At 54.8% G+C, this 25,227-nt stretch overlaps 2 protein-coding genes across 4 annotated transcripts in view; one reads left to right on the top strand and one right to left on the bottom strand.

Moving 5' to 3' along the window:
• Positions 1-14,861, top strand: part of CLASRP (CLK4 associating serine/arginine rich protein) — a 52,421-nt gene extending 37,560 nt beyond the window's left edge. The window contains exons 16-23 of the mRNA XM_065420684.1: positions 192-371; positions 664-703; positions 4,366-4,426; positions 4,519-4,577; positions 4,989-5,035; positions 5,116-5,198; positions 13,886-13,910; positions 14,665-14,861. Of these exons, the coding sequence (XP_065276756.1) occupies positions 192-371; positions 664-703; positions 4,366-4,426; positions 4,519-4,577; positions 4,989-5,035; positions 5,116-5,198; positions 13,886-13,910; positions 14,665-14,707 (538 nt within the window). The 3' untranslated portion in view covers positions 14,708-14,861. The remainder of the gene's footprint in view (positions 1-191; positions 372-663; positions 704-4,365; positions 4,427-4,518; positions 4,578-4,988; positions 5,036-5,115; positions 5,199-13,885; positions 13,911-14,664) is intronic.
• A 6,677-nt stretch (positions 14,862-21,538) lies between these two features.
• Positions 21,539-22,933, bottom strand: GEMIN7 (gem nuclear organelle associated protein 7). 3 transcript variants are annotated; one of them, XM_065420700.1, is made up of 2 exons: positions 22,839-22,933; positions 21,539-22,045 (listed from the first exon to the last, which is right to left on the bottom strand). In XM_065420700.1, exon 2 carries the CDS (start codon positions 21,964-21,966, stop codon positions 21,586-21,588), a length of 381 nt encoding a protein of 126 aa, XP_065276772.1. In that variant the 5' UTR covers positions 21,967-22,045; positions 22,839-22,933; the 3' UTR covers positions 21,539-21,585. The 3 variants fall into 3 exon arrangements, with proteins under 3 accessions (XP_065276772.1, XP_065276770.1, XP_065276771.1); XM_065420698.1 differs by having other exon boundaries at positions 21,539-21,975; positions 22,839-22,900; XM_065420699.1 differs by having other exon boundaries at positions 21,539-21,975; positions 22,794-22,857.
• Positions 22,934-25,227: the final 2,294 nt, after the last annotated feature.

The raw sequence follows: 25,227 nt of genomic DNA, 5'->3' as shown, positions 1-25,227 counted from the left end.
CCCCCTCTGGATGGGGCTATGGTAGACAACATCACTTCCCGCAGTTATCCGCAGCTGTGGGATTGGCAACCCTAATGCCATGCTACTGCTCCACTTCCAGGGCATGTGGGGGGGAGGGAGGCTGGCACGCACTGTGGCGTAGGGAAGGCTTGGAAGCTTGTGCTCCTTGGCTATGTCCTGTGCATTTTTAGGAGCCATTCCCGGTCCGGGGAGCGCTATCGCCGGAGCGGCCGAGCGGGGAGACACTGGAGTAGCAGTCGGAGCAGCAGGAGTCCTAGCGATTCACGAAGCCGCAGCAGATCAGCTTCTCCAGCAAGAGAGAAACTGCTGAGGCCTGCAGCTTCCCCAGCCGTGGGGGAGAAACTGAAAAAGTGAGTGAGGGAAGGCCACCCTGTTCTAGCTCTTCCCCTGGCCTCCCTTCTGCATGTTGTTTGGCCTTGAGCCCTGCAACAGAAGGGGCTTCTCCTGCCCCTGCCCTGGGGAGCGCTGGCACCCGGCGGCGTGGGTACGGGAAGGAGACTAATGCCGAGCTCTGTGTGAGCTGCCTGGTCTGCCCGTGTCTGAGGGGGGAGGTTAGTGCTGGGCCTCTCACTCTCCCAGACAAGGATATTGCGTCCCATCCGCTCCACAGTGCTTCTGATCACAGCTCTTTTCCCCCTCTAGGGCTGACACTGCTGGTGGTAAAGAGACAGGAGCTGCCAAAGTCAGTAAGAATTTAACCTCACCTGTTTAATTCACATCACTGCAGAACAAACTAAGGGACCCTGTAGTTCACGGGAGTGAGGAGATGCAGGGACTTGTCTGAATGAAAGGCTCCTTGACTGCGTTTGAAACCCAAGTCCCCTGTCCCTGGGCTGGAAATACCTGCGGCCTCTCCTCAAGGTGCAGGCCCGCCAAGCCCAGTAGCTCCTTAGAACTGAGAATGGATGGCAGCCGGCATAGGCAAGTGCCAGCAACCCTGCCTCCGGGCGAGGGGGTTAATGGAGCAGTCTCAGCTCTGAGTGACTGACAGGTGGGGATGGGTTTCAGGTCACTGTCCCTTTCGCTGAATTCCTGGGAACAGAAGACCTCTTCCCTTCTGGCTCCACAAAGACCCCGGTCTGCTGGGTAGTAGCCAGTCCATAGTGTGGGGGGTGGGGCTGGCCTGTCAAGCTTTGGGATTATTGCCATCCCTGAAAACCAGCCTGGTGCGTCAGTCCCCCTGGCGGCTTCACACCCACCCCTCCCTCGCCAGCTGCGCTCTCCAGACCCTGTTGGTCTGGGGCGTGGGCTGCTCTGCAGCGAGTTCCTTGTGACTGTGCTCCCGCTGCCTGCCTGGGTGCAGGTGCACAAAGGAGTAAACAAAGCGCCGCAAAGAGGAGCTTTGGGAGACTCGTTGAGGGGAGAAGGTGCTTTGAGCTGCCTAGGGGGCTGGGGCCAGGACACACCCTCCCTTCCCAGCTGTTCGGTTCCTGGAACAAACCTCCTGGTGCTTTCGGACTCCGGGCCTCGCAGCTGTGGGATCCCTACATCATTCTGGGGCCTGCTGCCTGTTCCCGGGCAGCAGGTTGGAGCGGCTTGACCCAGGGTTAGGCTCCTGATCTAAAGCATGGCCCTTCCAGCCTGCATGGCCCTGACTCCAGGAGCCCCTGGGAAGGAGTTCCAGACATGGAGGGAGAGGTGCTGGATTGGAAGCAGGGGGCCCTGCTGTACTCTGCAAGGCCATTTCATGGCCAAGTCAGCCCGCAATGCAGAGAGGCGCTCTGTGTTCTGTTGACCCTTGTGTCCTTGAGATCCCGAAGAGGAAGGGAAAGCAGGCTCACTGCATTCCTACCTGGGATCCAGGTGCGCACTGGCTCTCCAGGAATGGGCAGCAAGGTGTTGGCTTCCCTCCATGTGTCTGGGAAGGAGTGGCACCCAATGAACTCCTGATGGTCTAGATCCCAAGGCTGGGCCCCTAGGGAAGCAAGGTGCCTGTGTGGGGGTGTGCAGTGGGATCCTCTGTAGAGCAAGGGAGGGAGTGCCCTTGGGCTTACCCTGGCATCCCTCTGCCTGCCGCTCTGCAGGTCATCTCCAAGCCACCACCACCATGGGGAGCCTTTGTGTGACCCTTAAGGCTCAGGCTGTCAGATGGATGCTGTCTGTCAGAAAGGAGCAAGCAAGGGGTGTATATAGGCCAGGCGCCTTCTTGGTATGATTTGAATGTGGGGAGCTGGCTCTAGCCCCAAGGCAATTGTCAAACATGTTTTCTTGTCTGCTTAATACACTGGGCTAATCGATCAAATTTGCTAAAGCACTGGGGAAATGTCAATCAACATGACTGACAGCCAACAGCAGCAATCCACACGCTCAGTCTGGGTGGACTAACTTCTCGCATTCAGAGAATCCGACTTGGGGACGAGCTTCTGCACTTCCACCAGTGGGCTAATGGAGGTGAAGCCCTGGCCAGCCTGGCCCTCCATGAATGGAGCTGGGCTAGGGTGGCCAGGGCTCCCCAGCCTTGCAGGTGTTAGGCACATTCTTCCTTGGCTAGAATCCCTGCGAGAGATCCATGCTGTCCCCAGAGACGTGGAGCTGGGTTCTCTCTGAGCCTACCTGTGCTAATTCTTGGTGCCAATGGTCAGGAGAGCGCTAGGCTGAGCATAGCAGTGACATAGCTGGCCATGAGCCCCAGGGTTTCCCTTAGCTGGTATTGAAAGGCCCCTGGAGTATTGCTGGTGCTGGTCTCCCCCCGGCTGCATGAACAGGCGTGGCTGGCTGGGCTGAGTTCCTCCAGTCCCCAAGCCCTTCCTGTGGCTGTTAGAGGAGCAGCAGCCTCTGCCCAGCTCCCATCTATGCTAGAACCAACTGGAGAGTGGCCCTTGGCCCCTCCTTTGGGTGCCCCTGCATGCCTGTGAGTGGGTCCCTGCTGGCCTAAGTTGAGTTGTGTATTCTCACCAGTGAAGCCTCTTGTTTCTGGCTGCCTGTCCACAGGGCAGCTCCCCAGAGCTGAGAGGCCCAGCTTGGCACACAGCCTGAGAGTGCTCCCAGAAAAAGTCAGAAAAGTACATTGTCCTCCCCCTCGCCCACCTTGGAGTGATGTAAATGCAGTGTCCGGTCAGGCCAGGGACCCAGGCACCATTGCAGGCAGCTCCAAGGAGAGCCCTCTTCAGTGCACCGCTGCAGCCAGGAGAGCAAACCAGAGGCTAGGGTGCAAAGGATGGGATAGAGATTAACAGGGGTGCAGACTGGGTGCAGCATTGGTCACCCCATCTCACACAGGATACCCTAGAACAGGAGGTTCAGAGGAGAGGGGGGGCTTGATCACAGTCTACAAGTACCTGTGTGGGGAACAAATATTTAATAACTGGCTCTTCCATCTAGCGGCGAAAGGTCTAACACGATCCGATGGCTGGAGGTTGAAGCTAGACAAAGTCAGACTGGAACAGTGAGAGGCATTATCCATTGGAACAACTTACCAGCGGTCATGGTGGATTCTCTATCCCTGGCAACTTTTAAATCAAGATTGGATGGTTTTCCAAAAGCTCTGCCCTAGGAATTATTTTTGGGCCGTTCCCTGGCCTGGGTTATACACAATGGTCCCTTCTGGCCTTGGAATCTACAAATCTGAAACAATGGTCAAAGGCCTAGAAAAACTCATGGCTGGAGGGAGTGAAAAGATTTGGCTTTTTCCCCTTAGGGTATGTCTGAGGTAGATTTGATCTAGCTACCTTGGACCCTAGGAGCAGCTGGCCTATGCCTCTACCCCTTCTGCTGTGACTTCAATGCTATTGTTACTCAAGCTAGTTTTGATCAAGTTCAATCAAAGCTATCTCGAGTATGTCTACAATCTTACCTCCTGGCTGTAGGGTAGACACTCCTCTAGAGGAGGTGAATAAGAGGCAACAGGAGAAAGTCTATGAATGACTGACTGGTCGAGAAGGGAGATTGGGAGCGTTTCCCTGCCTCACAGCATTAGAAGGGAACATTCCATGAAATTAGAAGGTGAAAATCCAGAACTGATGAAGACGTCCACAGACTGACTCTCATATTTTATTCAAAAGGAACTCATTGACATTGGCAAGCTGCAATGAGGGACTGGCCGTTTCTGTGGCTGACAAGAATATCCCGAGTTACTCTAGTCAACGCAACAAAGAACATTGGAAGTGGGTGGAGAATCTCCTTCAAGGCCTAACCCAGTCTCTAGGTGTCAAGGATCAGGATGAGACCTGCCGGGGCAGGTTGCTCCCCCATCTGTCTGCTGCAGGGTTTCCTGTCTTTTCCTCTGAGGCATCTGGTGTAGGAGATGCCCTCCTCGGCAAGAGTGCCTCCGGATCTGATCCTGTCTGGCAGTGCCGATGTCCCTTTGCCTTCCCTTAACACGTCTCTGTTTAACTTTCCTTGTAGCCAAAGCTGACTCCGCAGGAGAAGCTGAAGTTGCGAATGCAGAAGGCTCTCAACAGGCAGTGTAAGCAGGACCAGTTTCATCATGCAATTCACTTGCCGCTCTGGCCTGGCCTTGTGGCAGCTGCTTAAAATCTCTCTCTCTGTCTCTCTCAGTTAAAGCTGACAAAAAGGCAGCACAAGAGAAGATGATGCAACAGGAACATGAAAGGCAGGTATGTGACCCAGCTGCACCCTGACATGGGTCTGTCTCTAACCACTGGGCTGCGCCACTACACCCACACCCCTGCGTGAAGTGTCTGGCCGTTTGGAATGGCCTCCCCCTGCAGACCCCTCTGCCTGGTTAGGAGCGCTCATGGATGTGTTACCCGAGAGCAGAGCTAGCATCCACAGCGGTGGTCCAGGGACTCAATAGGCAGGGGTGGGGAGTGAAGTCAGGGGAGCACTGCTGTGCTGAGGGGAGTGTGTGTGTTTTGGGGTTCACACTGAGCTTGGGAGGCTATGCCTCAGCCGAGCTCTGAAGGGCTCTGCCCACAGAATGAATGTGTAGCAGCTGCCTCTTGAGGGCACCTCGCTGCCTGTGCATGACCCATGGCGCTTGGCTGATCCGTGCCTCTCTCTTTCAGGAGCGAGAAGACGAGCTGCGAGCCATGGCCCGGAAGATCCGAATGAAGTAAACTCTCTTGCTTCCCCTGTTGTTCTCTGGGCGTGTTCTCTGCAGGTTGTGCGCTAAGCCCTCTTGTTTCTCTGCAGGGAGAGAGAGCGGCGAGAGAAGGAGCGGGAAGAATGGGAAAGGCAGTACAGCAGGCAGAGCCGCTCCCCGTCCCCACGATACAGTGAGTAACCACTGCTTGGCACCGCCCTGGCAAGTGACTCCTGTGCTGTCAGAGAGTGGGGGCAGACACAGACCGGGGGGGCAGGGAGTGTGATGAGTTCGGTCACAAAGACCCCCTTGGGACTGTCACCTGATTTGCTGAAATTACCTCTGAGCCCATTTTTCCTTCCAGCTTGGGTCTCTAGAACCCTGCCTTGTTGAGCCAGACACGTTAGCCTGCTGCAACACAGACTCAGGATCTGGACCACACCCCCAAAGCTGCAGGTTTTAAGTGAAAACCACTCAGCAGGTTGCTTGTCTCTAGCACCCAGACACCCAGCTCCCAATGGGATCCAAACCCCAAATAAATCCGTTTTACTCTGTATAAAGCTTATACAGGGTAAACTCATAAATTGTCCACCCTCTATATCACTGATAGAGAGATATGCACAGCTGTTTGCTCCCCCGGGTATTCATCACTTACTCTGGGTTTACTAATAAACTTGATTTTATTAATTATAAAAAGTAGGATTCAAGTGGTTTCAAGTAATAACAGACAGAACAAAGTAAGTCACCAAGCAAAATAAAGCAAAAACACGAAGTCTAAACCTAATACATGAAGAAACTGATTACAGGTAAATCTCACCCTCAGAGATGTTCCAATAAGCTTCTTTCACAGACTAGACTCCTTCCTAGTCTGGGCCCAATCCTTTCCCCGGTACAGTCCTTGTTAGTTCCAGCAGGCATCTCAGGTGGTAACTAGGGGTTTTCTCATGACTGGCCTCTTTTGTTCTGCTACGCCCCCTTTCATAGCATTGGCACAAGGTGGGAATCTTTTGTCTCTCTGGGTCCCCACCCCTCCTTCTAAATGGAAAAGTACCAGTTTTAAGATGGATTTTAGTATCATGTGACATGGTCACATGTCCTGTGAGATCCCAGCCTCCATTCTTCCTGGGCTGGCCCACACATACACAGGAAAGTTTGCAAGTAAACAGAGCCATTTACAGGTCATTGACTCTGAAGTACCCTTAATGGCTTCCACTTAATATGTTTACATCAGTAATACAAGTTTATATCTTATTCTCCTAACTCCAGACATAGAAATAATACATGCAAACAAATAGGATGAACACACCCAGTAGATAAGCTTTTTAACGATACCTTACAAGAGACCTCTTGCATAAAGCATATTCCAGTTGCATCATATTCACACTCATAAGCATATTTTCATAAAGCATATGGAGTCCAGCGTCACAGGGAGCAGCTGCTGTTTGGGAGCTCGCTGTCTGCGGAACTGGAGAGAGAGCTGCTCCTTGCTCCAGCATTCACTGTGATGGTGCTGCAGTGGCCATGAGCTAGGCTGGGAGGTAACTCAGTGCTACATGTGTCCAGCAGATGTCGCTCTTCATCCTCAGCATGTGCTCTGGATACTGGCTGGGTTCCCAGAGATTAGGCCCTAAATCTTCAGAAGTGGCCAGTGATTTTGAGGCCAGTGGGAGACACCTCCCCCCTACTCCCAGTACCCTCGAGTTCAGTCTCCTGCAGTCCCTCAGAGCAGCCTCTTCAGGGGACCAGGTGTGTGTGAGGGGGAAGCGTGGTGTGTGTGTGTGTGTGTGGTTCTGGGGAACAGTGCTATTCGGGTAGCGTCCAGCCTCACTAATGGCTCATGCCCCTGGAGGGCCTGCACCCCAGTGGGAGCTGGCTGTACCCAGGGCTTCCCTTTTCGCCAGGGGTTAAGAACATAAGAACGGCCATACTGGGTCAGACCAAAGATCCATCTATCCCAGTATCCTGTCTTCCGACAGTGGCCAATGCCAGGTGCCCCAGAGGGCAGAGCTTAAATCAAGATTAATAAGAATCAGTATTTTTGATTCTTATGTGAAAGTTTAAAAGTGTAATTGGCTTGTTCTGTTTCTATCTGACTAGTAGGACTGCGAGAGTCCGGTTACCCTCCCCTGCTTGCAGGGTCAGGCCTGTACCATTCAGTACGTCCTTTCCCCAGAGCAGTTGGCTGATCTCCCTATCAGCCAGCTGCTTCCCGGTTAGTCTCCAATTGCTGAACTGGATGGCTCATGCTTGACTCCGCCGTTTGCTAACTGTTAAGAGAATTTCAGAGCGTACGTAGCATTTTTTCTACTAAGATGCGTCACTCTTAAAATGCTCATCTCTTCTGAGAGACACGAGTCCAGGGCGTCGTTAACATCCGTTCTGAAGTCACGTGGGAGCTTCTGGGAATCCCACCCTGAGATGCCTAAATATAGGCTGAAGGGTCTCACTTTAGGCTTCTACTTCTGAAAATATTGGCCTGTGTATTTAAAAAAAAAAAAACCTTCTTCAAGATGTGTTGCTAATGTCCATTCTAATTAGGTGCGTGCATGGCAGCTGGAAGATTCTTCCCCTAGCGGTGTCCGTCGGGTTGGCCTGGGCGCCCCCTGCGGTTGCACCTTTATGGCGCTCAATATAGGGCTCTGCAGTCCCATAAGTTCCTTCTTACTGCCAGTGGCGGTTAGCCAGAACGTCTTTAGCTCTTGCTTTGGCAAGCGCCTCCACTCTTGCAATGTCTTTTTGTAAATTGTGTATATAGTTATAATAGTTGTTGTGGTAAGTTAGGTAGGTAGTTTCTTTGCTAAGTTTCATTTTGGGAGTACCCCTCCCCCCAACGCTCTCCTGGCACTAGGGCATGCCTCGGTCCCTGGGTTTTAAAGCCTGCGAGGACTGCGGCAAGTCTATGCCCAGGAGCAACCCGCACACTTTCTCTGAAGTGTTTGGGGGAGAGCGAGCCATCAGAAGGAGCGCTGCAAGATTTGCAGGGGGTTTTGCCCCAGAACCCTTAAAGACTGGGACCAGTGTCTCAAGATCCTCCTGATGGAGGCTGCGCTCCACCCTCAATCGGACCCTGGCTTGGCAGAGCCGACCCTGAGCACCTTCTCATCGGTGCGGAGTGCACCGGCGCCGAGGAAGGACTCTTTGAGAGACCCTCTGCACCACCCTGGCTCCGCCCACAAGGCCTCGACACAGGCAGGCACCAATCTCCGTCTCCGGTGCCCCAAAAGAAGAGGAGGCCAGAGAGGAGCCGCTCTCCTCCAGCTAAGCCCAAGGAGCAGTTGGCTGTGAGACCCGCGTCGGGCCACGCCACCTTGGCCTCACCGCCAACCCGGGTCGCACCATCTCCTTCCCCCACGGGGATCCAGTCGAGTCCGGACCGTCATCGCTCACCAGCCAGTCACAGCCGAGAGCTGCAGCTCCCCTCCACACCAGAGGTGTTTGAGGCGGCAAGGGACCTGCTGGAACTTACAGCCCCGTCCTCCCCTCCAAGGAGGGACAAATCACCAGGGCCAGTTCGACCCTCAGTGCCGTTGAGGGGCAAGCCGGCGACAATGGGGCAGCAATCACCATTTCCTGCGCGTTGTTCCCCGGCACCAGCTACCCATGCGGGGGAACCGCGCCGGTCCCCCGGCACCGATCACTGGCACCAATGGGCAGCACTCCTCTGTGGTCCTTCTATACGGAGTCCTCGGAGGCGGAGTTGTATCCCTCCAGCAGGAGCAGAAGGTCCTGGCGCCATCGGCAGCCCTACCCACCAGCGTGGCCGGGTCAGTGGCAGGCTCCACTCCAATGGCCATTCTGGACTCCCTGGGCGTTCCTCAGAGCCAGGGGTCGCATTCCAGATCATCGTCAGTGGCCTCGGTGTCAATTGTGCCATCATTGATGCTGTCGGCACTGGGGGCATTGGCTGTAGCGACCACTGCAGTCAGCTGCCACGGCTCCGACGTCGGTGGCTCTGGTATATGTGGCACTGGCGGTCTCGGCACCATCTGTTGTGGCCGCACCGTTCTTCCCATCGGGGACTGCACTGGGACACCGGACACCACAAGACCCCCTCGGCGCCAAGAGCAGGGAGCACGACCCACTGCCAGCCAGGCTTTTGTCTTCGTCCTCGCCGGTGATGGGCACATCAATGGCCCCAGCCCTGGAAGACAGCAGGGTCTTGCAACAACTGCTTAGGAGGGTGGCACAGAACCTGGGGATCTAGGTGGTCAACTTTCTTGCCCCCTCCGCACCCTCCTGCATTGCCCTGCCACTTATTAAAACTATCAGTGAGACCACTAAGAGCTTGTGGCAGACCCCGGCCTCTTTGCCTCCCACGGTGAAGAGGAATGAGCAAAGGCACTCTGTTCCCTCAAAGGGAAATGAACACCTTTATACGCACCCTCTGCCAGATTCTCTGGTAGGGGATGCGGCTACCAGCATGAGTGCCAGGGCTATCAGGGGCCCTCCCCAAAAAAACGGCAGGTGAAGAAATTAGACCTGTTTGGCAGGAAGGTCTATTCGACGGGGGGGTTGCAGCTCCGCATTTCAAGTCAACAGGCCATCGTCAGTAGATACAGCTACAACACCTGCAGAGCAATGGCCAAATTTGAGGAGCTGCTGCCACAGGACTTCCGCGCAGAGTTTTCTGCGCTGGTTGAGGAGGGCAAGCTCATTGCCTCAGCCACCCGCACCATGGCAACGGGGGTAGCCATGATGAGGAGCTCCTGGCTGCAAGTCTCTGGCCTCCCCTATGAGGTCTAGCAGACTATCCAGGACCTCCCCTTTGAAGGCTCGGCCCTCTTTTCAGAAAAGACAGACGCAAGGCTCCGTAGCCTGAAGGACTCGAGGGCCACACTCCAGTCCCTTGGCCTGCATACCCCCACTACACAGCAGAAACATTTCATGCCGCAACCTCCGCCGCAGTTCTGCCAGCCACAGAACAGACAGGATGGCTCTTGGTGGAGGAATAGGAATGGCAGGAAGAGGCCCCACCCTTCCTCACACCAGGGCTATGGCCAGTCGAAGCCTTCAGGCCAGAAGCAGACCTTTTGAAGGTGCGCTCGAAGGCGGCGCACCAGCACAGACACTGGATCCACCCCACCTTACCTCCTTGAACAGATTGTCCCCTTTCTACCCTGCGTGGACCCGTATTACATCGGACCGCTGGGGCTCCGCATGATAGAAAGGGGATATTCCCTCCAATTCTTGGCCCTTCCACTCCCCTTCCCTGTCCCTCTTCAGGGACCCTTCTCACAAGCAACTCCTCATACAGGAGGTGCATTCGCTCCTATCGCTGGGGGCAGTGGAAGAGGTTCATCAGGAGCTGAAGGGCAAGGGCTTCTATTCCTGGCATTTCCTAATACCAAAAGCCAAAGGTGGCCTCAGGACCACCCTAGACCTGCGAGAGCTCAACAGATTCATGGAAAAAACTGAAGTTTCGCATGGTCTCCATTATCCCTTCATTGGATCCAGGGGACTGGTATGCCACCCTCAACTTGAAGGATGCCTACTTTCACATCGTGTAATCACCGTCCCACAGAAGGTACCCCAGGTTTGTGGTGAACCACAATCACTACCAGTTCACAGTCCTCCAGTTCGGCCTCTCAGCAGTTCCTTGAGTGTTTACTAAGTGCATGGCAGTCGTGGCCACGTTCCTGCACAGGCGACAGGTACAGGTGTTTCCGTACCTCAACGACTGTCTGATCAAGGGCTGCTCCAGAGAGCAAGTGGAGGTGCAAGTCGGGTTCATAACAGCAACTTTCGATGAATTGGGCCTTCTCCTGAATGTGCAAAAGTCAACTCTGTCCCCGGTCCAGCGGATAGAGTTCATAGGGGTGGTATTGGACTCCGTGCAGGCCAGGGCATACTCCCGGAATTGCAGTTCCAGGCCCTGGGCAGCAACATTTGAAATCTCAGGCAGTTCCCTACCACAACTGCAAGGAATTGCCTGAAGCTTCTGGGACACGTGGCTGCTTGTACCTATGTGGTACAGCACGCCAGGCTCAGACTCCGGCCGCTCCAATCGTGGCTGGCCTCAGGATATCAGCCAGTTCGGGACAATCTGGACAAGGTCGTCACCCTGTCTCATCAGGCCCTTGACTCCCTCCTGTGGTGGTTTGACCCACAGGGAAGGGAACTCCCACACAGGTGGTATGTGTGGGACTTCCCTTCACCAGACCTCAGCCATCCCTCTTGTTGGTGACAGATGCGTCAGCTTTGGGGTGGGGTGCACATCTGGGAGAGCTCAGGACACACTCTGGTCTCAGGCGGAGCTTGCTCTCCACATTGTCGGAGAGCTGAGAGCGGTCTGCCTAGCATGCCAGACATTCCAAGTTTATCTGGAAGGGAAATGTGTATCGATTATGATGGACAGCACCACAGCGATGTTTTTTATAAACAAACGGGTGCACGCTCCTTTGCCAGGAAGCCCTCAAGCTGTGGGACTTCTGCGTAGCTCATTCGATACAGCTGGAAGCATTGTATCGCCCCGGAGTACAGAACGAGTCAGCGGACTATTTCAGCAGGTCATTCCACAGCCACAAGTGATCCTTGCGCCTGGATGTTCCGAACTCCATCTTTCAACAGCGGGGATTTCCCCAGATAGACCTGTTCGCCACATGATGCAACAAGAAATGTCAGCAGTTTTTGCTCCTTCCTGAACCACAGCCCGGGCTCCATTGTGGACACGTTCCTCCTTTCCTGGGATGGCCACCTCTTGTACGCGTTCCCTCCCATCCCTCTCGTTCACAAGATGCTCTTCAAAGTTCGGAGGAACGAGGCCTCAGCGATATTGATAGCTCCAGCCTGGCCCCATCAACACTGATACACATCTCTCCTGGAAATGTCCGTGGAAGCCCCAATCACCTTGCCGCTCTTCCCGGATTTGATAATTCAGGATCCAGGTCGTCTCTAGCACCTGAACCTTGAATCGCTGCATCTCACGGTGTGGAACCTCCATGGCTGAATCCAATGGAGCTTGCTTGTTCGGACCTGGTCAGACAAGTCCTCCTTGGCAGTAGAAAACCTTCCACGAGGGCTACCTACCTGGCCAAGTGGAAGAAATTTTCAATCTGGTTGGCGCAACCCTGTCCGTCTCCAACACTTGTGTCCATCCCCCTCATACTGGACTATCTGCTCCACCTCAAACAACAGGGGCTGTCCATGTCGTCAGTAAAGGTTCACTTGGCTGCCATTTTTGCCTTCCATCCAGGTGCAGAGGGCCGGTCTGTCTTTGCCAACCCCATGGTCAGTTGTTTCCTGAAAGGTCTCAACAGGCTATATCTGCACATCTGGCAGCTGGTCCCGGCCTGGGCCTCAGTCTGGTCCTTTCCAGACTAATGGGGCCACCTTTTGAATTGCGGGCGACATGTTCTCTGCTGTACCTCTCATACAAGGTGGTGTTTAAGGTAGCAATAACATCAGCCAGGAGGGTGTCTGAACTTAAGGCCTTAACATCAGAGCCTCCTGTGTTCTATAGGGACAAGGTTCAGCTCAGGCCGCATCCGGGTTTCCTTCCCAAGGTTGTCTCCCAGTGTCACGTCAACCAGGACATCTTTCTCCCAGTTTTCTATCCTAAGCCACACTCAAGCAGCAGGAAGCAGAAACTTCACTTGCTGGACGTTTGCCGGACATTGGCATTTTACATTGAGCGAATGAAACCATTCCAGAAGTCCATTCAGTTATTTGTCGTCATAGCGGACAGAATGAATGGGCTTCCAGTGTTGTCCCAGAGGATCTTGTCATGGATCACGTCCATGCATCCGGGAGTGCTATGGCCTGGCGAAGGTACCTGCCCCTCTGCTTACAGCACACTCCACCAGGGCACAGGCCTCGTCAGCAGCGTTCCTGACACATGTTCCAGCCCAGGAAATATGCAGAGCAGTGATGTGGTCATCAGTACACACTTTCACCTCGCATTATGCAATTACCCAGCAGGCCAGAGACAATGCAGCCTTTGGTAGATCGGTGCTTCAGTCAGCGAAACTTTGAGCTCCAACCCCCCCTCCAAAACTTAGGCTTGGGATTCACCTAATTGGAATTGACATGAGCAATCACTCAAAGAAGAAAAAACGGTTACTAACCTTCTCGTAACTATTGTTCTTCAAGAGGTGTTGCTCATGTTCATTCCAATACCCACCCTCCTACCCCACTGTCGGAGTAGCCGGCAAGAAGGAACTGAGGGGGTGGCGGGTCGGCATGGCCCTATATTGAGCGCCATGAAGGCACGACCCCAGGGGGCACCCAGGCCGACCCGACGGATACTGCTGGGGAAAAATCTTCTGGCGGCCGTGCCCGCAGCACGCGCACACCTAATTGGAATGGACATGAGCAACACATCTCAAAGAACAGTTATGAGAAGTTAGGGTTAGGGTTTTTTAGTAACAGTTTTTTCCCAGTCCTTAAGCTATGTAGCCAGCCAGTGCGTGAGGCTTTGGTGTTCACACAGAACCAGTTGTGGTGTTGAGTGACAGACCTTTACGCTGCTAAGAAGTGTTTAATGAAACTGCTGCCGTAGCTCGCAGTGCTGCAGATACTTACATGCCTGTTCACCTGGGAGCTCACCAGTGATCGCATAGGTATCAGTGGAACTGAGAGTCAGGTTACCCTCCCCTCTTGCAGGGTCAGATCTGTACTGTTCAGTACGTCCTTTTCCCAGAGCAGTGGGCTGAATCCCCTGCATTTCTCACTTAGTTCACTATAACTCATCACAAGTTTGGAGAGACGCCTCCCCCAGGCTAAAGCTGCTGGAAAGGGCTGTCCCACTCTCCAGAGCAGCCAGGTTACCCTTCTCCTGACCACCGAGCTCTTGTGCCCACAGGGCAGCTGCATCTCCTAAGCCCGTGCCCCCAGTACAGAGGCGTCCTCTCCACCTTGTAACCCTTGCTCTTTGCTTTGCAGGTCGGGAATATGGTTCCTCCAGGAGGTAGGTTCAGTCTCCCCTCGCCTGGGATGGGGTAACCAGCCGCCTGCAGCTCCCAGCCCTGCCCACGGGGGAGCTGGGAGGGCAGCCAGTCCTGAGACTTGGGGCGGGTAGGCACAGGGAACACATGTCACTCAGTACCCCGTCCCCACATCCTCATAGACCTGGCGTGCCCTGCTGGTCCCACTCGCGCCCCTCGCCTGGCTCCTGGCACTCCGTGGGCTCCTCCAGTCGTTGCCTCACATGCTGCTGGCCCCGCTCGCACCCCTCTCCTGGCACTCTGCGGGCTCCTCCAGTCGCCGCTGGCCCTGCTCACACCCTTGGCTGTTCACCTGCATGCTGAGGCAGGGGGTGTCCTGGCCCTGCAGCAGGGGAGGGCAGGGCTGGAGCTGTGCTGAGGGCAGGCTCAGTCGTGCCTGGGCGGGAGAAGCGAGGGGAGCTGAGCCCAGGAGGGAGCTGTCACTCTCTGTGGTGCTGCTTGATTGAGGCAGGCAGCGGTTTCAGAGTGGCCCAGTCCCTGGGTCACCTCTGGGTTCAGCGGGAGGGAGTCAAACAGTGAGGCCCATGTCAGGTTTTTCATGGATCAGAGAGATTGATGTCGCTCTGCTGCCACCTATAGGAGGGGGGGAGTGCTGTGTGGCTGCTAGTGAGCAGCTGGGGGCCCTCCTTGCCCCAGCCTGGCCCTAATCAGGGCCAGGGCTGCCCCGGCTGCACGTTCCCCTCCTTGCTTTAACCAGCCTGTCTTCTCCCTTTGCAGGCGTTCACGCTCCCGGTCCAGAAGCCCTCACTACCGCCATTAGCGCGTGGGTCCCGGCGCAGCACTGGTCTCTGCCCCCTTGTGGTGCGATCGGCTCAGCAGGCCCCGCCAGCCCTGCTGTGTAGCAAAGCTGTACATTGCTGTTCTGTTTTTAAGATGCCAGTATCGGATAATAATAAAAAATCCTCCTTAGCCCTTGCAGGAGCCTTAAACTGGGCATCTGGGATGAGGCCTCAACTCGGTCTCCCCTTTGTCTCCAGGGTCGGTGCAAGGAAGTTTCGCGCCCTCGGCGAAACTTCCACCTTGCGCTCCCCGCCCCCCCCTGCCCTGAGGCACCCCCACCTGCGGCAGCTCCCCCCTCCCCCTTGGGGAGCTGTGCGGCAGCTCCCCACCCCAGCTCACCTCTGCTCCGCCTCCTCCCTGAGCACGCCGCCCCCGCTCTAATTCTCCTCCCCTCCCAGGCTTGTGGCGCTAAACAGCTGATTGGCGCCGCAAACCTGGGAGACGGGAGAAGTGGAGCAGCGACGGCGTGCTCGGGGAGGGGGACGGAGCAGAGGTGAGCTGGGGTGGGAAGCCCTGCGGCAGCTCCCCCCCCCCCCGAGGCACCCCCGCAGCAGCTCCCCACCCCCCTGACCCAGGGAGCTGCACACCACCTCCCCAGCTCACCTCTGCTCCTCCTCCTCCCCGAGCACACTGCCCCTGCTCTAATTCTCCTCCCAGGCTTGCGGCGCCGAACAGCTGATTGACGCTGCAAGCCTGGGAGGCGGGAGAAGTGGAGCGGCGACCGCGCGCTTGGGGAGGAACGCTGAAAAAAAAAAAAAAATTGGGGGCACTGCTTTTTGGCGCCCCCAAATCTTGGCGCTCTAGGCAACCGCCTAGTTCACCTTAATGATAGCACTGGCCCTGTTTGTCTCCGCAAGGACCTTCTCCCAGGGTAACTGCAGAGCTTTCCTGTGACACGGGGCGGGGGAGGGGTGGAGCTGAGCAGTTTGACTTTGGGAGGAGGGGAGTGGGTCTGCAGTGTAAGGGAATGGGGGCTAGGGGGCAGTAGTTGTAAGCTGTGTCCATCCCCTTGGAATGGTTGTGGCCTGCCCCTGCAGACAGCAGGAAAGTGGGAGGAATAAGGCTTGGAGAACACAGGGTGGCTTAGACTGTGGCTTTCCTAAGGAAATGTCAGCTCCCTCCACCCCTGGGCCCTCTCTGCTCGATGGGCTAGTGCGTGCTCTTAGGGTATGCAGGCCCGGAGTGCTGAGAGGGGAGGCTCCTTCCGGGGTGTTAGAGGGCTTATTCCGTCTCCCTCCTACTTCCCTGGTCCTTCTCGCGTGAACAGAGAGCAACACTACCCGAAGTCCGAAGGTGCAAACAATTCAATGTTTATTGGGGTGAACTTCCAGCAAGCTTAAATCGAAGTTCCTTTTTCCTAATTTTCATATCCCAACTTAGTTCCTGTTTGCCCCTAATTTAGATAGTAATATTTTTAGCTACACCTTAACCAATCATTTTACTGAAATTTACCTAACAAATCCTAACATTGTAACATGATTAGCTAACCTAGGGGTGGCCAACCTGAGCCTGAGAAGGAGCCATAATTTACCAATGTACATTGCCAAAGAGCCCCACTAATACATCAGCAGCCCCCCATCCGCTCCCCAGCACCTACTCCCCCCACCCACTGCAATCAGCTGTTTCACGTGCACAGGAGACTACGGAGGGGAGGCGCGAGGGCATGGCAGGCTCAGGGGAAGGGGCAGGGGCCTTGGGGGAAGGGGTGGGGTGGGGGGCAGAGCAGGGGGTTTTGCAGTGAGCACCCCCCAGCACATTGGAAAGTCAGCATCTATCGCTCCGCCCCTGGAATCAGTGCCTAGGAAAGGAGCCACATAATAACCTCTGAAGAGCTGCATGTGGCGCCGGAGCCACAGGTTGGCCACCCCTGCGCTAACCAGTTATATCCCACCACCTTAATTAGTTCACACCCAGCAAAATTAATTATACAGCAGACAGAAACAATCACAGAACCAGCCAGAGACCATGCAAATAAACAATAGCAAAGTGGGAACTATAGTGACAAAACAATACAGAAGTGAGGATTTCACAACTACATCTATAAAGACATACGGGTTTCCTAACCCTGTCTATTGATCAGTGAGTTCTTACCAAACAGGAAACTATCAAACTAAATTTCTTTTTACATCTTCTAGGCTCTTCCCTTTCTCTGGAGGTGATAGATCGGATCACCTTCCTAACAGCCCCCGATTGCCTTATTTCAATGTGACTGGTTTGAAATGTGTGCGGATGTGACCGTTCGCTTCCCAGCTTACGGCTGCTCCCGCTGCTTAGCCAAAGGCCTTAGCTTAAGAACAGGGCCTCAGACTGTCACAGTGAGAAAAGGTCCTCACAGGCAGACAGTGATTTTGAATCTTTCTTTTATACCTCTATAACTAGCTACATGATAAACATATACCTACATTCTTAAAGTATAGGCCTTTACAGACAGGCCTGAATCTATATCCTAACACAGGGCTGTGAGGTCTCCCTGCACTAGCCTGGGCCTTTTCTCTGGACGGTTCTGTTCCAGTTGGGTATGGACCTGTGGCTACTAAACCTGTACATGGTAGGTGCAAGCTCACCTGCTCTGAGTAGGGTTTAAACTGATGGAAGTGTTAAACCAGAACAACTTATGTGTGTGTACGGGTCAGAATCCAAACCAAGTGCCTGTTCTGGTACCTGCAGCGTGCCATTACCTAGCTCTTTAAATGCCACTACACCACTGCGAGGAGGCTGGGTAACAAAACAAGAATTGTAATTCATAGAATTGTGGGACTGGAAGGGACTTCGAGAGGTCATCTAGTCCAGTCCCCTAAGTATTATCTAGACCAACCCTGACAGGTGTTTGTCTAACCTGTTCTTAAACACCTCCAATGATGGAGATTCCACAACCTGCTTTGGTAATTTATTCCAGTGCTTAACTGCCCTAACAGGAAGCTTTCCCTAATGTCCAACCTAAACTGCCCTTGCTTCAATTTAAAGACATGGCTGCTTCTCCTATCCTCAGAGGTTAACAAGAACAATTTTTCTCCCTCCTCTTTGTAACAACCTTTTATATATTTGAAATCGGTTATGTTCCCTCTTTCTTCTCCAGACTAAACAAACCCAATTTTTTCAATCTTCCCACATAGGTCATGTTTTCTAGACCAGTGGCTCCGAACCTTTCTAGACTACTGTATCCCTTTCAGGTGTCTGATTTGTCTTGTGTACCCCCAAGTTTCACCTCATTTAAAAACTACTTGCTTACAAAATCAGACACAGAAATACAGAAGTGTCCCAGCCCACTATTACTGAAAAATGGCTTCCTTTCTCATTTTTACCATATAATTATAAAATATATCTATTGGAATATAAATATTGTACATTTCAGTGTATAGTACATAGAGAGTATAAAGTCATTGGCTGTGTGAAATTTTAGTGTGCTGATTTTGCTAGTGCTTTTTACGTAGCCTGTTAAACTAAGCAAATAGCTAGATGAGTTGCTGTACCCCCTGGAAAACCTGTGAGTACCCCAGGAGTACAGGTACCCCTGGTTGAGAACCACTGTTCTAGACCTTTGATCAGTTTGTTGCTCTTCTCTATGCTTTCTCCAATTTGTCCACATCTTTCCTGAAATGTGGCACCCAGAACTGGACACAATATTTCAGCAGAGTAGAGCAGAATTACTTCTCGTGTGTTGCTTACAACACTCCTGCTAATTAGAGCTGGTTGATATTAATGAAACCTGGGGGAATGATTTGCATGCTTAGGATATTAAAGATCAATGGTTGTAACCTATTTAGTAAGAGGAATAAAATGGGCAAAATGGGAGGGGAGCTTGATGTCAAAAAGGCCATTACCTGTTTGAGACATTGATAACAGAAGAAAGTGCTGGTGAATGCTTATGGATCAATGTCTAACAGATAAAGCACAAGATGGGGTATTAGTTGGTGTCTGCAACAGCCCACCATACACTAGGGAACAGGCTGACTGGCTCCTTACACACCTATCTATAAAATGTAGGGAAAAACCTGATCCTGGGAGACTTCAAGTAGAGTGACACGTGCTGCCTGTATTAAAACATCCTTGTGTTTCGGGGGGGGGGCAGGGCTTGCTGCTTGGCCCCTCTCGCTATTTAACATTTTTATTAATGACCTGAAACAAAACAAAATCATCACCGAGAAAGTTTGCAGATGATATCAAAACTGGGGGAGTAGTAAATGAAGAGGACAAGTCACTGGTTCAGAGCAAGCTGGATTGCTTGATAAACTGGGTGCAAGGAAACAGCGTGTGTTTTAATACAGCTAAATGTAAATCTAGGAACAAAGAATGCTATACTGACAGGATGGGGGACTATCCTGGGAAGCAATAACTCTGAAAGTGGTTTTTTTGGGGGGAGAGAGGGAATGCTGGATAATCAGCTGAACTGAACTCCCAGACTGATGCTGTGGCCAAAAGAACTAATGTGACTCTGGGATGCATAAGTAGGGGACTCTCTAGCAGGAGTAGAGTGGTTCTTTTACCTCTGTATTTGGCACTGGTGCCAATGCTGCCAGAACCCTGGGTCCAGTTTGCATGTCTGCAACGCCCAATAAAACTAGGCTAGATCCAGAAAGTGATTAGAGAGGTCTGGGAAACTTGCCTTACATTGAGACTTGAAGGAGCACAATATCTGTATTTTAAAGAGACCATTAAATGGTGGCTGGATCATGATCTAGAAGTATCCACATAAGCAGAAGTTATCAGATACTAGAGGGCTCTTTAATGTCACAGATACAGGCAGACCAAGACCCAATGGCTAGGAGTGGAAACTGGATAAATTCAGACCAGTGGATTGGAACAGGATATATTAACAGAAATATCTGATCTCCTAGAACTGGAAGGAACCTTGAAAGGTCATCCAGTCCAGCCCCCTGCCTTCACTAGCAGGACCAAGTACTGATTTTGCCCTAGATCCCCAAGTGGCCTCCTCAAGGATTGAACTTGCAGCCCTGGGTTTAGCAGACCAATGCTCAAACCACTGAGCTATCCCTCCCCCCATTTAGATAATTCATTTACTAAAGGCTGTAGTGGATTCTCCAGCACTTGGAGTCTTTCACTCAAGACTGGATCTTTCTAAAAGACACACTCGAGCTCAGCCCCAAGTTTGGAATGCAGGAATCGCCGGGTAAGACTCCCTGCCGGTCAGACTAGATCACCATGATCCCATATGGTTTAAAAACATTAAAATCTATAAACGCCCACCTGTTTTAGCAGAAACATCCAGTGCATGTGCTTACCAAGCAATCCCAAGAGCCAGCTACAGCTACCAACAGCCCTCCATGCTAGGGTTGTGTTGTGAATAGGGAAGAACATCTATGGCTCACTATGCTGAAGCTGGGAGGACACCACAGAAGTGTCCAGCAAACAAAATGGAGGCAAGATGCCTGGCTTGTCTCATTTTCACAATTAACTCGAAGTAGAAATATGCCAAGCACCAACTCCAGCTGCTCAGTGCCTGCGGGGAACTTGTTCTAGGGGCCTGATTTTCAATCTAAGTTACCTTAAAGGGGCCTGATCTTCAGGGTCCTCGGCAGGTTCTGAAAATCAAGTCTATCTAAGACATCTCCCATTGGATTCCCAAGGAGTGCAAATTGAACCTTTAGTCACTACTGAAAACCTTGGCCACTTAGCTCATTTCCAGGTCAGAGGGGTGAGCCCCATACAGGTTCCAGAGGAGAGAGAGTGGAGCAGGGATTTCAGATGCCAATTCACAGAGTGCATTAGCTTGCCAAGTTTCATCTCAAACAGCTGGGCTCAACTGCTCTGTCCCACCAGGCCAATAATCCATGCAGCCACATTAACTTGCAGCCTCCCCCTGCAAGCCTGTGGGGTCCTCTTGTCCTTCTGAACTGGCCAAGAGGAACCAGGGAGATCAGATATTAACTACAATCAAAGAAATTTTAGCTAGAAAATCCTATTGCATCTAGTGGGCTGCCCCTCTGCCCATGCCCGATGGCGCTCTGCAGACTTCTACCAGCTTCCCCGGGAGACCAGTGCACAGCCTGAGACCTTGCTCCTGGCTCAGATTCATCCGAGATTATTGCGTGCTCCGCTTCATCTTATTACTTTTCAGCCTCACCTCAATCACAGTCCACAAGGGCAGACACGTCTTCTAACGCTACCTAGGCCATCACAGTGGCACAGGCCTCACCTCTGTACATCCCAGCTCTGTTCTGCACCCTGCCCCACACTATGTTCTACACGGGGGCTGGCAGTTCAAACCTTACAGCAGCAGAAACAGGGAGACTTTGGTTTTACTGCCGCAATATCCTTCCCTTCTCTGATATTCATGAATCCCACTTTGGGCTGGGTGTCTGGACAGAAGGGAGGGGAGGGGTGCAGCAGTGACAGACAAGGCTCCTCAGGTTTCTTCCCCAATTTGAATAGGTGCTCATAGTTACCCACAGCCAATAACAGGGATGCCAGGTGCTCACTGAGCCACTCAGACTCGTAACGTTCAGCGAGCAGATTTGGTGAGCAGGAGCTATTTGCCGAATTATCATTTGGGCCTCCGTACTCCAAAGTGGTGGAAACTTTTAGGGGTTCTATTCAGTGGGGCCAAGTGGATTATCCAAGGGAATGGGATATTATGTTTCTATAACCAGAAGATAAAAGAAACAGAGATGAGTTGTGCCAAATGGATGCCGCTCCATGCACCCCCAGCTCCCAAGCTCATTTCCACTCCAATTCAAGGCCATCTCCAGAGCAGCACAAATGGGTGGAGGGGAAGCATCACTTTCCAGCTATGACGCTGGGGCCTGCGAATTCACCTCCAGTCTGAAAGGTGAAGAAAGGATTCTGCAAGCTGTACCCGAGTGTGTTTTTATTAGAAAGCAGGACAGGTGGGGGGCAGAGTCACAGCTCGAAGGTGTAGGAGATGATGTCCGAGCAGCGGAGCAGCGCCTCCCTGTGCACACCCAGCGGGGTCTGCAGGTCGGACACCTGGAAGTTCAAGATGTCGATGTCGGAGGCGTCGAAGAAGGCCGAGACGTTGACTCTCTCGTACATTGTGAAATGGATGGTGTGGCCAACCATGGCAAACAGGCTGCGCAGGTACCGCTCCCGCAGAGCCACGCGGGCCTGCTGCTCCCGCTCCAGATCTGCCTCGTTCCCACAGCCCATAGTGGAGATGCTGATGGGGCTCAGAGCCTGGTACCGAGGGGAGTTGGGGTCAAAGCCACGGCTTGTGCCATCCGGCCCACGGGGCAGGCGGATCACGCTGACTGGCACCTTCATGGCAGGCTCCTGGGAGCAAAGGCAGCAACACGTGAGCTGGCAGCGCAAGTCCCTGTGCCAGAGCAATGCTTTCCACAGACTAGGGATTAAAAAATGTAACTGTGTAACCTATTACAATTTTGTCAGTTACATGGTTAAACATTTAACCGGAGAACTAGCAGTGTGGGGGGTGCTGCAGCACCCCCACATTTTACGCAGGGCCCTACCGCCCAGGAGTCCTGGCTGCCGCCCCTGGGACAGCAGCAGGGCGCTGGGCTCCGGCCGGCAGCAGAGCTTAACTATTAACCGAAACCAGTAAGACTGATGCTTATCGGTGAACTGGCTAAATAAATTTTTACATCACTACCACAAACCTGCCTGGGAAGGGCGGGCTAGAGATACCCTCCCCTCCCGTGATACCCCTATCACCAACCCCCCCGCATCTCCCAACTCCCCCCCACAAAAAAATACCCCCCACCTGCACCACACCTGGATACACCCAGCCCCTCCCCCCAACTCCTCCTGAGATGCCCCCCACGAGCAACCCACCCCAAATTCACCCATCCCCCAGCTGCCACCCCACCCCTACCCAGCCCCCTCCGGAGATACCCCATCATCACCCTATCGCCGATACACCCAGACCCCCAACTACCGCCCCCTAGTGCCACCCTATAGCAGCCTCCCCTCCCGGCTCCCCCGAGATCTCCCCGCCGGCCCCCACCCCCGCTACCCCCCCCCCGCTACCCCGAGAACCCCCCCCAGAGTCACCCCCCCGAGCTCTCCCCGCCGGCCCCCATCGCCCCAGGCGCCACCCCCCCGAGCTCCCTACGAGCTCTCCCCGCTCGCACCGCGGCCGGCCCGAGTCAGACCCGAAGGCTCCGGCCCGGCCTCACCCTGCGGCTCGCGGGCCCCTGGCGGCTTCCGGAGACCGATGGACTCGGTGCAGCAGCGAACAGAGCCCGGCTGGGAACAGGAACCGCCCGTCTGGTTCCGCCCCGCGCCGGGCCGCCCAGCTCCCCCCGACCCCGGCATGGCCCCGCCCCCCAGACACCAGCCCCCCCACCAGCCCCCCCGCGGCTCCACCCCGCCCCCCCGACGCCAGCCCCCCCGCGGCTCCGCCCCGCCTCTACTCCGCAGCACCACCTGCCCCCACGTGGCTCCACCCTGCCCCGCCCCACCTCCGCCCCGGCCCCCAGACACCAGCCCCCCCCACGCCTCCGCCCCACACCAGCCCCCCCGCGGCTCCGCCCCGCCCCCCCACAGCACCCCCCCCCCGCCTCTACTCCACAGCACCACCTGCCCCCCCCACGCCTCTGCCCAGACACCTGCCCCCCCGCGGCTCCACCCCGCCCCCCCTCGACTCTGCTCCGCCCCCCCACCAGCCCCCTACGCCTCCGCTCCGCAGCCCCACCTGCCCCCCCCCACGCCTCTGCCCAGACACCTGCCCCCCCGCGGCTCCGCACTACCCCCCACACCTCTTCCCCACGCCTCCGCTCCGCAGCCCCACCTCCCCCCCCCCCCCAAACTAGGGTTGCCAACTTTCTAATAAAAAGACCGAGGAGTCCTTGTGGCACCTTAGAGACTAAGAAATGTATTCGTTAGTCTCTAAGGTGCCACAAGGACCACTCCTTCTTTTTACTGATACAGACTAACACGGCTACCACTGAAACCTGTCAACTTTCTAATGCAGTGGTCCCCAACGTGGTGCCCGCGGGCGCCATGGCGTCCGCCGGGGCATCTACGTGCGCCCACCTACTGACAAGGGAGCATCCCGCTGCCAAGATGCCACCGAGAAGCGGCAACATCAAGAAGCGTTGCCACCGAAATGCCGCTGCTTCTCGGCGGCATTTCGGCGGCGACGCCTCTTGATGACGCTGCTTCTCGGCGGCATTTCGGCAGCTGCTTGTCCGGCGGCCGTGCTCTTCGGTGGCTAGTTGTCAGGTGCCCACCACACAGAAAAGGTTGGGGACCACTGTTCTAATGGCAGGAACCCGAACATCCCTGCCCCTGCCCCTTCTCTGAGGCCCCGCCCCCGCTTCATCGCTCCTCCCTCAGTGGCTCGCTCTCCCCCACCCTCACTCACTTTCACCAGCTGGAGCCTGGGGCAGGCAGCTGGGCTGCAGCAGGGGGGTGTGGGCTCTGGGGTGGGGCCGGGGATGCGGGGTCTGGGAGGGAGTTAGGGTGCGGGAGGGAGTTCCGACCTGGGACAGGGGGTTCAGGCTCCAGCTGGGCGACGCTTACCTCAGGCAGCTCCTGGTCAGTGGCGCAGCAGGGCTAAGGCAGGCTCCCTGCCTGTCCTGGCTCCGCGCTGCTCCCGGAAGCGGCCGGCAAGTCCCTACGGCCTCTAGGCGCAGGGGCGATTAGGGAAGCTCTGCGCACTGTCCCCACCTCAAGCGCTGACTCTGGACTCCCATTGGCCCCATGCCTCCGCTCCACCCCCCAACACTTGCCTCTCCACACCTTCCGCCCCACCCCGCCCCCCTGACACCTGCCCCCCAACCTTCCACCCCATGCCCCTGACACCTGCCTCCGCCCTCAGCCCCCCACACCTGCCCTCACCCCGCAGTACAGCACCCCTAGCGCCGCCCTGCTGCCAGCCTTGCCTGCCAGGGGAGAGCACTCCCTAGTGAGCCCACCACCCCGCTCCCTGCCCCACAGTGCTCCCTAGCACCGCCGTGGGGCCAGCCTTGCCTGCCAGGGGAGAGCAACTCTGCTGAGCTCCCCGCCCCGCTCCCTGTAGCACAACACCCTAGTGCCACCTGTCACGGACTCACCGGGCGATGCTCTGGAACTGCTCCCTATGAAGCCAGTCAGGACTCTGGGGGAGCCTCCTCTCTCTGAGCAGACTGTCTCCAGGGCAAGAAGCTTATACAGCTTCGACCTTCCTGGGTCTGACCTCGGAGCATTCAGCATCCCCTTCCACACCGTGCGCTTCCCGCAGCGAGCCCACACAGGCGGGGCTCCTGGGGAAGCCAGAGGGCCCTGCACCCCAACTCCGCAGTCAGATCTGACTCTCAGCCAGCCAGTAAAACAGAAGGTTTATTAGACAACAGGAACACAGTCTAAAACAGAGCTTGTAGGTACACACAACAGGAGTCCTCAGTCAGATCCATCTTGGGGGGTAGGGAGCCCAGCCTCCCTCATTTCCCCAGCCAGCTCTAAACTGAAACCCCCTCCAGCCCCTCCTCTGGCCTTTGTCTCTTTCCGGGGCCAGGAGGCGACCTGATCTCTTTGTTCTCCAACACCTTCAGTTGGCACCTTTGCAGGGGAGGGGCCCAGGCC

Source organism: Emys orbicularis, chromosome 21 (genome assembly GCF_028017835.1).
Source record: "Emys orbicularis isolate rEmyOrb1 chromosome 21, rEmyOrb1.hap1, whole genome shotgun sequence".
In the NCBI taxonomy this organism is placed as follows: Eukaryota; Metazoa; Chordata; order Testudines; family Emydidae; genus Emys; species Emys orbicularis.
Note: the sequence above shows the minus strand (reverse complement) of the source record. Positions and strands in the feature narration are given on the sequence as shown.

Excerpts from the sequence above, each read along its gene's own strand:
- GEMIN7 (XM_065420700.1), bottom strand. The coding sequence starts at position 21,966 with ATGAAGGTGCCAGTCAGCGTGATCCGCCTGCCCCGTGGGCCGGATGGC.